This window comes from Vicia villosa, linkage group LG1, assembly GCF_029867415.1.
Source record: "Vicia villosa cultivar HV-30 ecotype Madison, WI linkage group LG1, Vvil1.0, whole genome shotgun sequence".
Lineage (NCBI taxonomy): Eukaryota > Viridiplantae > Streptophyta > Magnoliopsida > Fabales > Fabaceae > Vicia > Vicia villosa.
In genome coordinates this window covers 88158419-88174106 of record NC_081180.1, presented here as the reverse complement: position 1 = coordinate 88174106, position 15688 = coordinate 88158419, and the positions used below count along the sequence as shown (strand labels likewise).

Below are 15688 nucleotides of genomic sequence, written 5' to 3'. Positions count from 1 at the left end.
GTTTCGTTTGATTGCCTGTAACTCTTCGACCATAGCTAACTTCCACGATTGAATTTATAATTCCTTGTTATAGTTGGTTGGTTCAGCACTTGCAAGTAAAGCAAAATGAACTAATTCTCCATCTAGTGTGACTTCATTATCACCAGCCACTTCATAGTCTTGAAGTCTTACTGGAAGAGTTTGAGTTCCTTGAGGTCTTTGGCTTGTATTAGCCACACCCTCTTCGACTTCAACTGTGTCGGGAATGTTGGTAGCTACTTCGACTTCGATTAGAGTTTCGACAATTTCATCTATTTTGACTTCAGCTGTTTCTTCTTCGAATTCAGAGCTCATCAGTGGCTTGTTAATTGAATTACTCAAAGTCCAATCCCAGGAAAAATTTTAATCAGCTAAAATGTCTCAATTCAACACAGTCTTCGCATTAACTTGATTGAATAGTCTCTATGCATCAGTCTTATGATATCCTACCAGAATCATAGGTTCACTCTTGTCATCAAACTTCATTCTTCTTGCATCAGGAACATGCTTGTAACACATAGAGCCAAACACCTTCAGATGACTCACTGATGGTCGTTTTCCACTCCACACTTCTTCAGGAACCTTATTTTTAAAATTCCTTATAGAGCACCTATTTATAATATAAAATGCAGTCGAAACAACTTCACCCCATAACGACTTTGGCATATTCTTCTACTTCAGCATGCATCTCGCCATATCCAATATGGTTTTGTTCCTTCGTTCTGCAATTCCATTATGTTGAGACGTATAAGGAGAAGTTACCTCATGATTGATACCATGTTATGCATAGAAATCTTCAAACATCTTGGATGTGTATTCGCCACCTCCATCTGTTCGCAGAACTTTGATTTTCTCGCTCTGGTTTTCGACAAGTATCTTGAATCTCTTACTAAACTCATCAACAAATGAAATAAAATATAGGTTTGCACCAATGGTATATTCTTCGAATGGACCACATACATCTGAGTGTACCACTTCGAGTATGCATGATGATCTCATTGGAATAGTCAAAGTGAAAGAACTTCTGGATTGCTTTCCGACTAAATAACCTTCACAGAATTTGTCAGGCATCTCAAGAACTTGGAATACCATTAACTATATCTTGAGTAATTAGTTGATTGAGTGATCGAAAATTCAAATGTCTAAACCGCAAATGCCACAACCAACTATCCTTGTGGTCGACTACAGTTTTAATACATTGTACTTCAGTCGAACTGATCATGGTCTTAAATGTCCTGTTCTTCGACAGAGGGGATTTCAAGACAAAATTGTTATGCGTGTCGAACAATTTTAAAGCTCCATCTTTCATGAAACCTGAGAAACCTTTTTCGACCAGTTATCTTACACTTAGTAGGTTGCACTTCATTCCAGGTACATATAACACATCTTTAATCATAGCTTTCCTCCCATTACTCATTTGAAAAACTATGTTGCCAGTACCTTCTACTTGCAACGAGCTATTTTCTGCAAGTTTTACCTTGCTCTTCTTCGACTCATCGAAATCTGTTAACCACACCTTTTGACCAGTCATGTGATTCACGAAGCCTGAGTCGAGGAATCAGATATTGGATTCGACATGGTTATCTAAAACTGGAGTCATAACCACCATACCTTCAGAATCATCTGAATCTTGGCGTGCAAGGTTCGCTCATACGTCCTTACCTTTTGTCGATCCATTGTCTTTCTTGTACCAACAGTGTTTAGACAAGTGACCCCACTTATCACAGTGATAGCACTGCACCCTTTTACCTTTCTTATATTCTTTGTCCTTTTGATAGTTTCGTCCTTCTTTCGAGGATTCAGATGTCCTATCATCAACCTAATGCTTGTGCGGGTTTGACCAAGGCTTCTTGCCTTGAGTTTTGTTGACTTTTCCTTTGAATTTGTTGGAACCACCATTCTTTTTCCATGACTGAGCCTGCAAAGCTTGTAACGAATCTTGAACTCCTTTCTTTTCGACAATCCTAATGTCATGTGCTTCTAATGAACCAACCAAATCTTCCAATTTTAGGGTTTCAAGAATGTTGGATTCTTGAATAGCTACAATAATGTGATCAAAGTGAGACGTCAACCTACACATTACCTTCTCAACTATCATCTTATCAGTTAGGGTTTCACCACAATCCTACATGAGGTGGACGAGTTGTTGCACCATCGACACATACTCTACAATTTTTTCGTCTTCTCCCATCGACAACAATTCATATTGTCGATGCAAGGTTTGTAACTTGACAACCTTGACTTTCTCACCTCCTTCATAATATTTGACAAGAATGTCCCATGCCTCTTTCGCAATTCAGCATGAGAGATTCTGTCGAAATTTGGAGCATCAACCGTCGTTTGAATGCAATACACGGCCTTGCAATCATTCTTCTTGGCTTTGTTGTGGGATGTTTTCTGTGCGTCGTATGCATTTGCAGCCAGCACATGAATGTCGTCGGTAACCATTTCTAAAGTTTTATGAAAGCCAAACAAAAATTGTACTATGTTTTCTCATATTTTTGATCATATAAAGACTTTTCAATTGATTAGAATGGTCAATCACAAAAATTTCAGCTCCAAACTCACAATAATCTTTAACAAGGTAACCGTTATATGAATTTTTGAGATCCCTCAAGGAAATTAATTGTTCTAAACCTCATTTTGTTTTCTTTTCATTTAATGTTCTTACAGCATCTACAATAATCAAGGAAGACAACCAAAAAAAGTAAAATTTGTGGTTAATTCTTTTACCACAAAATTTAGTGATTATTTATATATTTTTTATGTAAATTTTTGTCAGTAACTTATTTTTTTCGCCTACATATTATTTAAGTAGTGTATATATACCTTGGACAAATAATTGGAATGTTTTTGATCAACCACGAACAATTTAAAGTTTACATCAACATTCCAATCATGAGAAAGTTTCTAAATTTAATTGGTTTATAATATATAATTATATAAAAAAATTCATTAATTTGAAAGTAAAAAAAAATGATAAAATAACATAAAAAAATTAAATATTAAACTGAAAGTAATAATTATTAAAAAATGAAAATTAGAAAAATAAATATTATTAAAAAAAATTAATAATAAACAAACAGTATCTAAAAAACCTACAAATAAATTAAAAAGTAAATTAAGTGTAATAAACCTACAGTAAATTGAAAAGTTATTTTTCTTATAAATGTTCTTTTTATTAATAATTGTGTATTATTAATTTCAGTTTAAAAACACTAAATATAATTTCAGTTAGTAATAATGTTTATGAAAATAATTGAAGCCAAAAGAATTAATTGGTTAATAATAAATAATTTATTATTTCTTAAATTTTTTGGCACCAACAAGATCCAAACCTGGTACTTGTAGGTTGAGACTCCCAACAAGTGAGCTATATGTTTTGATTAAAATTTAATTGCTTCAACTCTAATTAATATAAAAACTTATAGTTGCACCATTTTAATACTGAACAATATAATTATTTACAATATACTTATCCAGTATATAAAATACATAGTTATAATTATTTTTTTAATTACAATATAATTATACATTATATAAAATGCATAGTTATAATTAGTTAATATATTAATTGCACTTTATATAATTAAAAAAACAACGTTAATATATAATTTAATAAAAAATAATTTAATAATGTTAATATATTAACTGTGTTTTAAATAAATTTGTTAAATAAAATTAATATTAAATAATAGTAGTAAAAAAATAAATAATTTATGAAATAATGCATATATAAAAATAACAGTAAACAAATAAAATATTTTAAATCAATAATAGCAGTAAACAAAGAAATATTTTAAATAATAAATAATTTAAGAAATAGAAGTAAACAAATAAATATTTTAAATAATAGCAGTAAAAAATCAATAATTTATGAAATAATGCATATGTAAAAATAGCAGTAAACAAATAAAATATTATAAGATAGTTTATGAAATATAGAATGAAATATATAATTTATACTTTTAGGGCCCGTTTGGTGTGCAGGATAAGAGACAGGATAGAATATCTGTATCATATCCTATCTCAATCCAGTATTTGCTGACACAACAGAATATGATAAGTTAATCCTGAAACTTATCATATCCTGCCTTACTAGTTCAAATTGTTATCCTGAATCTGAGCTGGATTACACTACAAAAAAACTGCTCTGTAGTGACGTGGATGCCACGTGGCAACGTTAAAAATCACGTCACAATTAAACAATAGCGACGTGTGCTGCTATGTCGCAGAAGCACGTGTGGCAACTCAGTAGCGACGTGGAAAACACGTCAGAAGGCTATAAAGTTATTTAATATTTAAAAACACGTCGCAACGGGAAATTTTGAGCCACGTGTTTTCCATGTCGCTAATATATGTCGCTGGGGAGAAAATTTCTTGTAGTGTTAGAATCCGGCCGGATAGGATAAGAAAATGATTTACTAATTTACTCCTATAAAATATAATTTAAAATAACAAATTAGATATGAAAAAATATAAATAAAATTTAATTTGATATTAAATTAAAAATATTAATAATAATTTTAAAAAAATATGTATGATTGTCATAAGGATAAATTTTTAACTTAATGAAATATAAAAAACTAGAATTTTTAAAAATAGAATAATTATTAAAATTTTAAAAATATGAATAGTAATTTTATTTTTTATCATATTAAATATATGTTCTTGCAAGGGTAATTTTGTCATTTACATAATATATATGTATAGTGTTAATGAGTTTTTTTTTAACTATAGTAAATTATCATTTTTATTACCTATTTATATATATTATTTAGTATCATGTGTGAACCAAACACATGATAGGATAAGTCTTATCCTGTCTATATCATATCATATCCTTATCCTGCTTAATATCCTATCATGTCTCTATCATATCCTGCGCACTAAACAGGCCCTTAGTTCAAAAACTAAACAACAAATGTTGTTTTGGTCTAGTGGTAACGCCTCTTCTCTTTAATGTAGAGGACATGAGTTCAAGTTTAATTATGTGCAAAATTTTAAAACAATTGAACCATTAATTTTTCAAATCTTAAAATAATAATAAATAGCATGTCAATGTGGCATTTAAAATCATCCATAGTTGACTAAAAAAATTTTTAAAAAAATATAAAAAATTAAAAAATACGAATTTAAAAAATACAAATTTCCATGTGGAAAATGGCAGGGGATAAAAAATATTTAACCCTATTATTTCTACAAATTAAAACTACACAAATATTATTTAGTAACAAATTAAATTTTAAGTTAAACATATTAAAAACACTGATTTTGTATTAATATTTATTAATTTCTGTTTGAAAATGCTATAGTTTATTTAGTTCAATATTATTATATTGGTTTTATTTTAAATACGTTCATTAAAAATGAATGTTTATAAATGCAATAATATTATTAAAATAAATATTACAATAACTTCGTATTTTAATTAACTCAAAAATAAGATTTAATATGAAACTGTGTTATAAATATATTTGGAAAAGAAATATTTCAGGCAAAAAAAAATATGTAGCCTAGTGGTAGAATATAAGGATGTAGGGATTTTGTGTTAAAAGGGTACTATCTTTTTGGGACCATTTTGGATGTTTAAACACGTTATTAAAAATTTATAAATAAAAGTCAACAGCAGTGTTATGTCATTTTTTTTTTTCTGAGAGGCAAAAACGAAAGAATCTTAAAATTACAAGAATGAAATTTGTTTTTTTTATAAGATTGTTTTTTAGATTTGCTCCAAATGGCCAGGAAAAAAACGGTATTAACCCTACTATAAAAAAATACAAAAATTATACTATAATAAAGAAAATGAATTAATATTGAATTTAAGAAAAATTCATACCATTTAAAAAAAAAAAATTCATACCAACGCCATTGTGAGAACTTGAAGTTGGATTACAGATGCAGATGGTCTCCATATCAAACAACACTATTTTCTCAGTCTTATGTGTTAATGGTAATGAGCAATTGAGACGAGCATGAGATGTAATATATAGTCGCTTTGTGATGATAAACTTGAATTAAAAAGTTGACTAGAGATCTTCTTTAAAGAATGGTCAACAAATTCAATTAAAGAATGACCAAATTTTTTGTTTTAGAAAGACAAAAGTTACTAAAATTACAATCCAATACTTACTATTAAGGTATTAGGGGTAGAAGGTTGAACCGAACTAAACTTTGTTAAGCCTGAGTTTGACCTCTCAAAAATTTTAAAGTCTAAATTTGGCCTGTGATCTATCAAAAGCTTAATTTTAGGCCTAAGTCTGACATTTTTTAATGTTTGTTTGACCTAAGAGTCTATATAAAAGTCTATTTTATTTGAATATTTGTAATAAAAAATTTAACTAATGTTTAAATAGACTAACAAATTAAAAGATCAACAAAACTAAATATTGTTCACTTATTCAAGTTTATTTATTAACATAATTTTTTTGATGCTATTTGTTTGATAGAACTGAAGAAAACAACTTATGACATTACTCATCAAGTTTTTGCAGTTAATTTTCATCCGTTCATCAAAATGACTAAACTTGATTTGTGTATTTTAATTTAAAGTATGAATACAGTATTATAATAATAATTAAATTATACATGTATAATTAAATAGGTCAGTTTACTAGGCTTAAAAGACTTTTTGTATAGCATGTGACCTAGTCTTTTAAACAAGCCTAGGCCTTTTTTATTTAAAAAAAAAAATCTAACCTGCCCTAGTATAGCCTAAACCGTAGATCCGTCTTAGTCAGTCTGACATATTCTCACTTATACAATGCTTATGACAGCATCTTGGTGCATAAGATCCAGTTAACAAACACCCAAAACTATGACTCTGTTTTAATTAATTAAAATTTCTTAAAGACTTGAATTAAATAATGACCAAAGACTTAAATTTGAATGATCAATGCATGGTTGTTGGGTTTTCTCTCAAGTGAGACCCACAAGTTAAAACAAATATAAAAGAAAAGATAAGTAGATAAATAAATGATATTGTAATGCGCTTGGTCCATGTTGGTTGCTAAAGGAAATTATAGTAAAAATAATGTCTACTAGTGCTTGAAATGATTAGTTAATACTAGGAATGTTTTTTGTAATAGCAAACATGCTTCCTAGTTCTTATTAGTTTAAAATAGAAAAAATACAATTAGAAATTAGAAGGAGTAGAGAGGTTTGGGACATGGCCCGTCCAAACTCTAAACCCTATAGCTTTTGTTAGTTTCACTAAATTATGAGGTCACTACTAGAAATACACGTATTACCTGCGGAATTTCCTGCGGAAAATATTCCGCAGATATACCTGCGGATTTTCCTGGGACTTTTTTAAATAAAATAAATTTTCCTGCGAATTTAGAATTGGCAGAAAATTCTGCAGGAATACCTGCGGATTTTGCTGCAACTTATATATTTCATAAACTATAATGCAAAATCCGCAGGTAAATCCGCAGGAATATTTCCTGCGAATTTTGCTGCGGATATCTGTTTTACTAAAACCAAAGTATTATACAAAATCCGCAGGTAATTCCGCAGGAAAGTTTCCTGCGGATTTTGCTGCAAATTTAACTATTTCTTAAAATAATAGTAATTTTATTCTAAATTTTTTTTTTAAATTAATCATTGTATTTAATGGTTAATTGTTTAATATTATTATATTAATTAATATTTTAATGTGAATTGTGTTATTTTTAAATTTTCATCTTAATTTTTTAATGAAATAAAAGGTATAAAAAATTTGAAAAATAAAATTAATAAAAGATATTAAAAATTTTGAGAATGGTTATCAAAGATTTTTTTAAAATAATTAATTTTTTTAAAAAATACATAAGTAACTCATATTTAAAAATATTACCTCAATAATCATTTTTGGCCATTCTATATGGCGCCTCTTTTTTTTTTTTTAATTTCATTAATTGTTACTTACGAATTTGCCTACGAATTTACCTGCAGATCCGACATTAAAATATTTTCACATATAACTGATTTTTTTTAAAAGTAGGTGGTGCCATATGGAATGGTGTCTACATGAAAAATACCCACAAATATTCAATGCATCTCATAGATCTTTTATACACCGCGCAAAATTTTATTTATGCCCCCAAACTTCCGTAGATGCATTTCTGAAAGCACCCTTTTTAAAAAAAATCTTTGTGGGTATCAATTAAAAAATTAAATATATTTTGATTAAAAATGGATGGTATTATTTTTACACTGTCAATTAATGACAACTATATATAACTTTGATTAATTTAAAGTTATATTTAAAATTGAATGAGTAATTGTTGAGTAATGTTTAAACTCAAATTTAGAGTTATAATTATAATTGAATGAATGATTATCGAATAATGTTTATAAAAATAATTATAAAACATGATTTTATTTTGTTTTCTGATTTTATGAATTAACTAAAACCTTTTTAAAATAAATGATAATTTTTTAAATTTAGTAAAGGGGAAAAAGGGTTTTCGTTCTCAATTTCTCACGATCGTTCCAGTTCCACGACCATGGTTCCCATTAGCGCTTCAATCCAATCTCCTTCTGCGCCATCATTTCGCGTTCAATCCATGCATCAATGCAGGTTTTAGATCACATTCCACTCTTCAAGTATCTCTTGGCTTCAGTATCTCCACCCAGATTTCAACGATGTTCAAATCAAATCTAACACAACTTGTCCTCGCAAACATCTTACTAGTTGAGCTTCATTTTTCGGTGCTAAATCGATAAATTGTTTGTTGATTTTGTTTATTTTCTCAACTCGTTGAATCTGTGATGTGTTTGTTGTTTTTCCAATTCTAGGTTTTTTTGTGATTTGTGTTGCTGTTGTGGTGGTTGAAAAGCATGTGGAAATTGACAAGTTTTTTCAGTTCTAGATAAGGCAAAATAATGTTGTTTTCAGCTGATTATCTTATGTATTGTTCAATGGTTTCATTCTCAATTTCAGCTTATGCTTTCCCGCTTTGTACAAATTCAGTTTTCCGAAGCACTAACTTCAAATGACAGTGTATTCATGCTTCGGTTTCAACTGCGATTGGGGATGCATTTGTCTATATCTTACAACAATATAAGGGTTTATAGGCTGCAATAGTGAGAATTGGTCTAATAGAGATGTTAGTGTTTTCAAAGTTGTTTCAATTTGTTAAAGAAAAATGAATTATAATGGTAGTCCATCAATCTTAGACCAATTACAATGGTAGTCCGACTACACACATAGTAAGTCATAACCAGTAAAATGAATTGTTTAAGTTTTTGTTTGTACTTATTAACACTTTGCTTGTGAGACGTTAAGCATTTGTGTTTTTATTGTGATAGGCAACACAAAGAAAAGGAAAGCAGTACAGCAACCACCATGAGATGGTTCAGGTATTATCAGTTGACACCAATGTCCTAAAGGAATTTGCAGACCTCTCTTCCATATTCCTCTCGTCTTTTCATTTTCTCCCCTGATCAATATCCCCTAAAGTTGTGATCCATATCAACCTCCCATAATGAATTTTTACTCAATGTGATTTCTCCTACCTCATTGACGAGTCATGTCATATTGAATTATTCTTGCTTGTAATGTGCACCATCCTTAGTTTTAATTAATATTTATATTTATGTGGTATCCTAAATTTTCTTGTGCTTTAAGGATATCATATATGTTTGGTGGATTTGGAAAAGTTTAAGTTCATTGTTGTGTAAGATTGTCTCCTAGGCATTTGGTGATTGATCTTTTGGTCTTTTAGGAGAGTTTACTCTTCGTGCGTTTCTAAATGGTCGATTGGATCTCACACAAGCTAAAAATGTTGGAAAATTGATTGCGGCCAAATCTGTGGCTGCTGCCGATGCTGCACTGGAAGGAATCCAGGCATGTTCAGCTATAATTTTGTTTTCTTCTTTTTGTTAATTAATGTATCTTGATGTTATGTGCTTGTGTTAGATGTGATGTGAGACTTGGTTCATTGGATTGATCTGTTTGTTTTGATGTACCTGCTGTTACTTTTGATGCTGAAAAATATGTTGTTTTCTCGGGCAGGGTGGTTTCTCATCACTTGTTAGATCATTGAGAAATCGATGCATTGACTTGCTCACGGAGATTGAAGCTCGTTTGGATTTTGAAGATGAGATGCCGCCTATAGATTTGAATGGGATTATGGACAAAATACAACATATGTCACAAGATGTTGAGAATGCATTGGAAACGGCAAATTATGATAAGCTTCTGCAATCTGGATTACAGGTATAATACAAAAGATATCTTTGGGTTTATAACATGTGACTATTTATTATAAAGTGCCCTTAGTTTGTAACTTGTAATAGATGTAGAACTTTGCTTTTTTAACTAAAGCAATTCTACGTGGGTTTATTTTTCTATGGATTTCATTATGCCAATTTGTTACTTCCCTGTTACTAATCTTAATTTAGCCTTTATGTCAATATTTAGGTTGGTTTGTAATTTAGCCTTTATGACCTTAATGATCTTTCTTCAGGAGTACGTTATGTGGATGCCTCCTAAGGTGTGAATTTTTTCGGTGTCGGTTGGTTAGGTTGCTTAAGTGGCAAACTAAGATACTTTCCTTTTTGAAATTCTATCTTCTGATATTTAATATTTGAATACTTGTCTGTATTTAGGGAGGTATAACTGAAGAGCAAATATTTTGTAGCATTACAATGAATTTCTTTCTTTGTTTAGCCACTATGGATAATACTATTCTGTGAGAGTTGAGATAGAGGACAATGAAAGCGGGACGAGAGAATTTGCACATGTATAAATTACATGCATTGAGCTTGTTACAAGTATTGGCTACCCTGCTTACATTATTTCTAACAGGCTCCCTCAATTTAGAGTGTATATAAATCATATGCATTTAGCTTGTTACTTGTGTTAGTTATACAAGGACCTCTCAAATGTTTAGTGAAAACATTTACAAAATTATTTTAATCACACTTTTCCCAATCCCATACTACATTATAAATATACAATAGTACAAACAAATTCTACGTTCAAACATTCTATTCTAACTTGCTTGCATTCAATATTCTATAATGGTTAACACTACTCTATTCCATTCGCTGCAATTATGAACTAGCTAGTACTACCATGTCCATAGATAACTCTTACTAATTTGCACTATCACTTGTATTTTTTTACACTATAATTATTTTTTGTGGTGCAGAGAGAAAGTGGTGGTTCCCGTGACGAAACCGTACGTAACGTTTGAAGGTGAAGGAAGAGAAGTGACAGTGATAGAATGGCATGATAGAGCGAGTGATCCTGGTCCAAATGGACAACAGCTACAGACTTATAGAACTGCTTTTGTTACCGTTTTCGCTATAAAAAGCATATACTTTGATAGATAAACTTACTGAGTTCTATTTCTTTTGTAATTTGTAGAGAAAGGAAAAGGGTGCAGATCCATCATTGACCGAGTTCTATTTTTTTTTTCATTTTGACTTGGTTGTAATTTGGATTGTATTATCTTTTTAACTTGGTTGACAAATGATTAGTAATAACTTGATTTTTTGAATCATTTTTAGTAATGACTATGTAAGTACTTACCAATTATGTTCTATGAATTCAAGTTTAATTTAAATTGAAAATTATAATTTTATTTTATATTATAGTTATTTAAATATATATAATGGTTCAAAAGTTTATTAAAATAAAAAAATTATTTAATTTGAGAAAGAAATTTCCTGCGGATTTACCTGCGGATATACCTTTACTGCAGATTTACCTGCGGACTTAGCTGTGGATTTACCTGCGGATTTATCTGCGAATAGTTTCCTGCGGATTTAGCTGCGGAAATACCTGCGGAATTACCTGCGAAAAATATTACCCACGAAGGTTTTAGCTGGGGACATAAACCGCAGGAAAATCCGCAGGAAACACGTTTCCTGCGGAAATTTAGCAAAAATCCGCAGGTAATTCCGCAGAAAATACGTGTATTTCTAGTAGTGGGTCTTTAATATTAAAGTGTCTACTAATGAACTAATCTGGATCTCGTAAAGTTGCTCAACAGAATTCTCCGGACCATAAAATTTGGAATGACCATAAAATTAAATTATAATTTATAGATCAAAACTCATACCATATTCATTAGTATATAAAATATTTAAATTGTAATAAACACAAAGTTAACATTAATTGATTAAAAAGTATTACCTAAAAATCCCTTATAACAATACTTTACGGTCTTTGAGTAGTTTGAAATCATTTATAATAGTCTCGGAATTAATATTTGGAATAATTTCTCTTTCAATGTTAATCATTATGATATCTTTTAGAAAACCAGCTTCCATTTTACTTCTCAATCATGTCTTGATAATTTTCATTATCGAGAAAAATCTTTCAACAGTGCCAATATATAGAGGGAGGAGAGTCATGATAAGTTGTTGCAGTCTATCAATCAAATAGTAAATTTAATTCTTTTCCAGTTCCAACCAAAAATAAACATAAGTCTTGAATAGTTGATAAATTGTTCAAACTCGATGCTTGATGAACGTCAATAATAAAATGCTGAAGTTAAAATTGCAAATTAATTCTCTCTTGCTCAAAGTCTATAAGATAATATTTTTCAACTAGAGTGCAAATAGTATCAAAGTTAAAAACCATGTAATTATCCCTGAGAGCCAAAGGACAATTTAGAGTTAACAAACCAATTGCTTTGCTCACTAAATCTACTATTCAAATCTTGTAATTGTTTGTCAATTGTAGTTAAAAATATTTCAACTCTAAAATAATGCTCAATGATTACCTAGTTCTCTTCAAGACGAGAACGCCCAAATCTTGTTGTTGAATAACAACATCAAAATCGAGAATCTCAATATCATATTTTTCACAAAAGACTTCACACAAGTAAACAATTTATCTCTACCATCTTCCCTCCATTCTTGAATAAGATTTTCGTTGTACAAACCAAATGCATAACATTAACACTAATATATTTAAAAAATAGTTGAGAAATCACTCTCATCTACAATATATGAAAATATGTTGTTCTGGTTTTTACAAGAGTAACCTTTCTTACTATTTTGCCACATCATTGTTTTTGGGCATTTTACGTCTTTTTGGGGTTTTTTCAACCAAACCACTCCCCTAATTCAATTCCAATCACAACTTGAAATAAATGAATGTGTGTGTGAACTACAAGAAAAGGGGGTTTGAATTGGGTTTTAAGGTTTAAAATTAAATTCTTTCCAAGTCAAAAACTAAGAACACGAGAACAAAAATAAATGACACAATTATTTTTATCATGGTTCACTGTTAACGAAGTTAATCTAGTCCACCCGTCAAGATGATTTTGCCTTCTCAACAAGGACTTAATCCACTATAACCGAAATGATTACAGAAACTACAACAAAGACCAACTTTCAATGTTGCAAACCACAAAAACTATTCGTTAATGTCTTCTTGAGAAATCTGATTATAGCCTAGTCTCTCAAGGAACTATCAACTCACAAGTTGAATTACAAAGGTTGTGTTTACAAAGATGCTTCTTGAAAGCAGATTACACAACTTTAAATACAATTAAATAACACAAAAGTGTTAAGCAAGTATACGAACAAAATCTCACTTGGTGCAAGTTAACGAACAAAAGTTCACTTGCTTTACAAACCTATACAAAGAAATAATCAGAGAGAATTGTGAAGCATTTCAGTAAAAGTTTTGTAGTGTGATCAACACTCAACATTAGTAGTCTCTTCAATCTTCTAAGTATTCCATTTATAGCCATAAAGAAGTTCGTTGAAGGATACAATTGGAATACTTAATTCCAGCGGTTCTATCCATAACACTCGATGAGGGAATGGTCGACAATATAGTACCGTAGTACAGTCCTTCTGCCATCCTATCAGGATAGTGGAAACATATGTACCTCGTATTATTTCCTCGCATAAATCAATTTCGATCTTATCATTTAATCTTTAGAGGCTTCTAATAGTTGTTGATAAAGTATGCTTAGAAGGACAAAAATTTGAATCTTCAGAGCCCAAGTCTTCAGAACTTGTTCATCTAGAACCTTGTCTTCAGAGTCTTCAGCACTTGGTCTTCAGAATCTTCAGAACTTGTTCTTTCAGAACCTTGTCTTCAGAATCTTCAAAACTTGGACAACAAAATCATTGAGTCAAAGGATTCTCCATAGGTTTTTCCACAAGAATCACGATCAGAAGCTCTATCACTAACGTTCATCAGCGTTGTTATAGAATCATTCTAGATCTTGACTGAGTCTTTTTAAACACCATTGGTTTCTTCCAGAGTCAGAGTGTGTTAAGTTCAGAACCGGATGACGTCACACGCCTTTTCTTTAGGTCAGAACCTGTTAGCAAAAGCTACACACTAGACAAAAATGGTTAGAGTACTAAATTATTCTCTAAGATATCATTTAATGTTATCATAAAAATATAAGGCCAAATGCAGAACCAAATATTGTTCTTACAATAAAGTAACTACATGTTATTGCTTTTGCTTCCTAAATTTATCATCATCACTTTACTTTTTAAAAAGCGAATTATTTGGGCTAACTATAACATTAGTTGGTTTGGCAAGTAACAACAACCGATGTTAGTGTGCATTAAAATATATCATTTTTAATGGTAATTGTTCAAAATGTTTCATCTTTCCATCAAAGGTAAAATCTTTTTTTAAATCCACTTTTTCTTTCATCTCTCTATTCTATTTCTTCATCTCTCTCTCTCTCTCTCTCTCTCTCTCTCTCTCTCTCTCTCTCTCTCTCTCTCTCTCTCTCTCCAAACGCATAAAACTTCTAGATTCATCTCTCTATTTTATTTCTTCATCTCTCCATCTATCCTTCTGTGAACGAACCCTAATCGTCAATAGTTCGAGATTTTGTACTGCTTTTTGAAATTCAGATGGCAAGACCGTTAATAGATCAAACCCTGTTTGATTTTATGGGTTTCAATAAAGAATCGTTGAAGGTGTTCAAGATTTCATGGGTTTCCATGAAGAATAATTGAAGGTGTTCAAGGGTTGTTCAAAGGATGTGATGTTTCTTTCATCAGTCAATCTTTTATGTTTTTGTTACTTATTTGTTAGTTTTGGTTTATGATTACATAGAATAAATGATTTTTATGAGAAGAAACAAGTAGATCTAGTTCATCGACTCATCACTAGGTGAGGATTTATGGTTTTATGTTGATTTAGTGTTATATGTTTTTTTGTTGATATTGGAAATAAGGAATTTTTTTATGTATTTTCAATGTACGTTCATCTTTTTTTTTACCAACTTTTACTGTGTTGAAATAGCTATTTTGAACTCATTGTATTTTTTTTAATTTCAGGTATGTTGTTATTATTACAGGTTTCTTTTAATCCCAATTGAGACGCAAGGCTTCTTATATTGTGGTTTATGAGTTTAGTAGTAATTGGTTTATGTAAATTATATTTAGTGAGAAATCTGTTTTTTTGCAACTGTTATATTAGCACATGCCAATTGGAAAATTGCTGGAATCAGAAGTATAGGTTGGGGCAGGGCAGGAGTCGTTTGGTTGTTCAATGATATAACTTAAGTTTGTTGTTGCTTATCAACAAAGTGGAAGGGATTGGAATCTGGTCGTAAACTAAAGAGTGAGTACTATAGTTGGAATGTTTAGGAGCATCAGAAGCCAATGGACTAAACATTTTGGAAGTTAAATAAATAAGAGAATGATAATAGATATCCATATAAAAATAAATAAACGTAAAAAT

The 15688-nt window shown here is 30.3% G+C and overlaps 1 protein-coding gene and 1 long non-coding RNA gene across 3 annotated transcripts; both read left to right on the top strand.

The window, feature by feature from the left end:
- Nucleotides 1-8461: 8461 nt before the first annotated feature.
- Nucleotides 8462-11510, top strand: LOC131611629 (uncharacterized). 2 transcript variants are annotated; one of them, XR_009287067.1, is made up of 4 exons: nt 8462-9213; nt 9313-9363; nt 10019-10222; nt 11160-11510. XR_009287067.1 is itself a non-coding variant. In XM_058883562.1 (3 exons), the coding sequence occupies exons 1-3, from the start codon at nt 9355-9357 to the stop codon at nt 11202-11204; spliced, it is 258 nt and encodes an 85-aa protein (XP_058739545.1). In that variant the 5' UTR covers nt 8462-9354; the 3' UTR covers nt 11205-11510. The 2 variants fall into 2 exon arrangements, 1 of the variants encoding a protein (XP_058739545.1); XM_058883562.1 differs by having other exon boundaries at nt 8462-9363.
- Nucleotides 11511-14709: 3199 nt separating this feature from the next.
- LOC131611623 (uncharacterized) lies at nt 14710-15442 on the top strand. The gene is made up of 2 exons (XR_009287056.1): nt 14710-15115; nt 15283-15442. It is a non-coding gene; the product is annotated as an uncharacterized LOC131611623 (long non-coding RNA).
- Nucleotides 15443-15688: the final 246 nt, after the last annotated feature.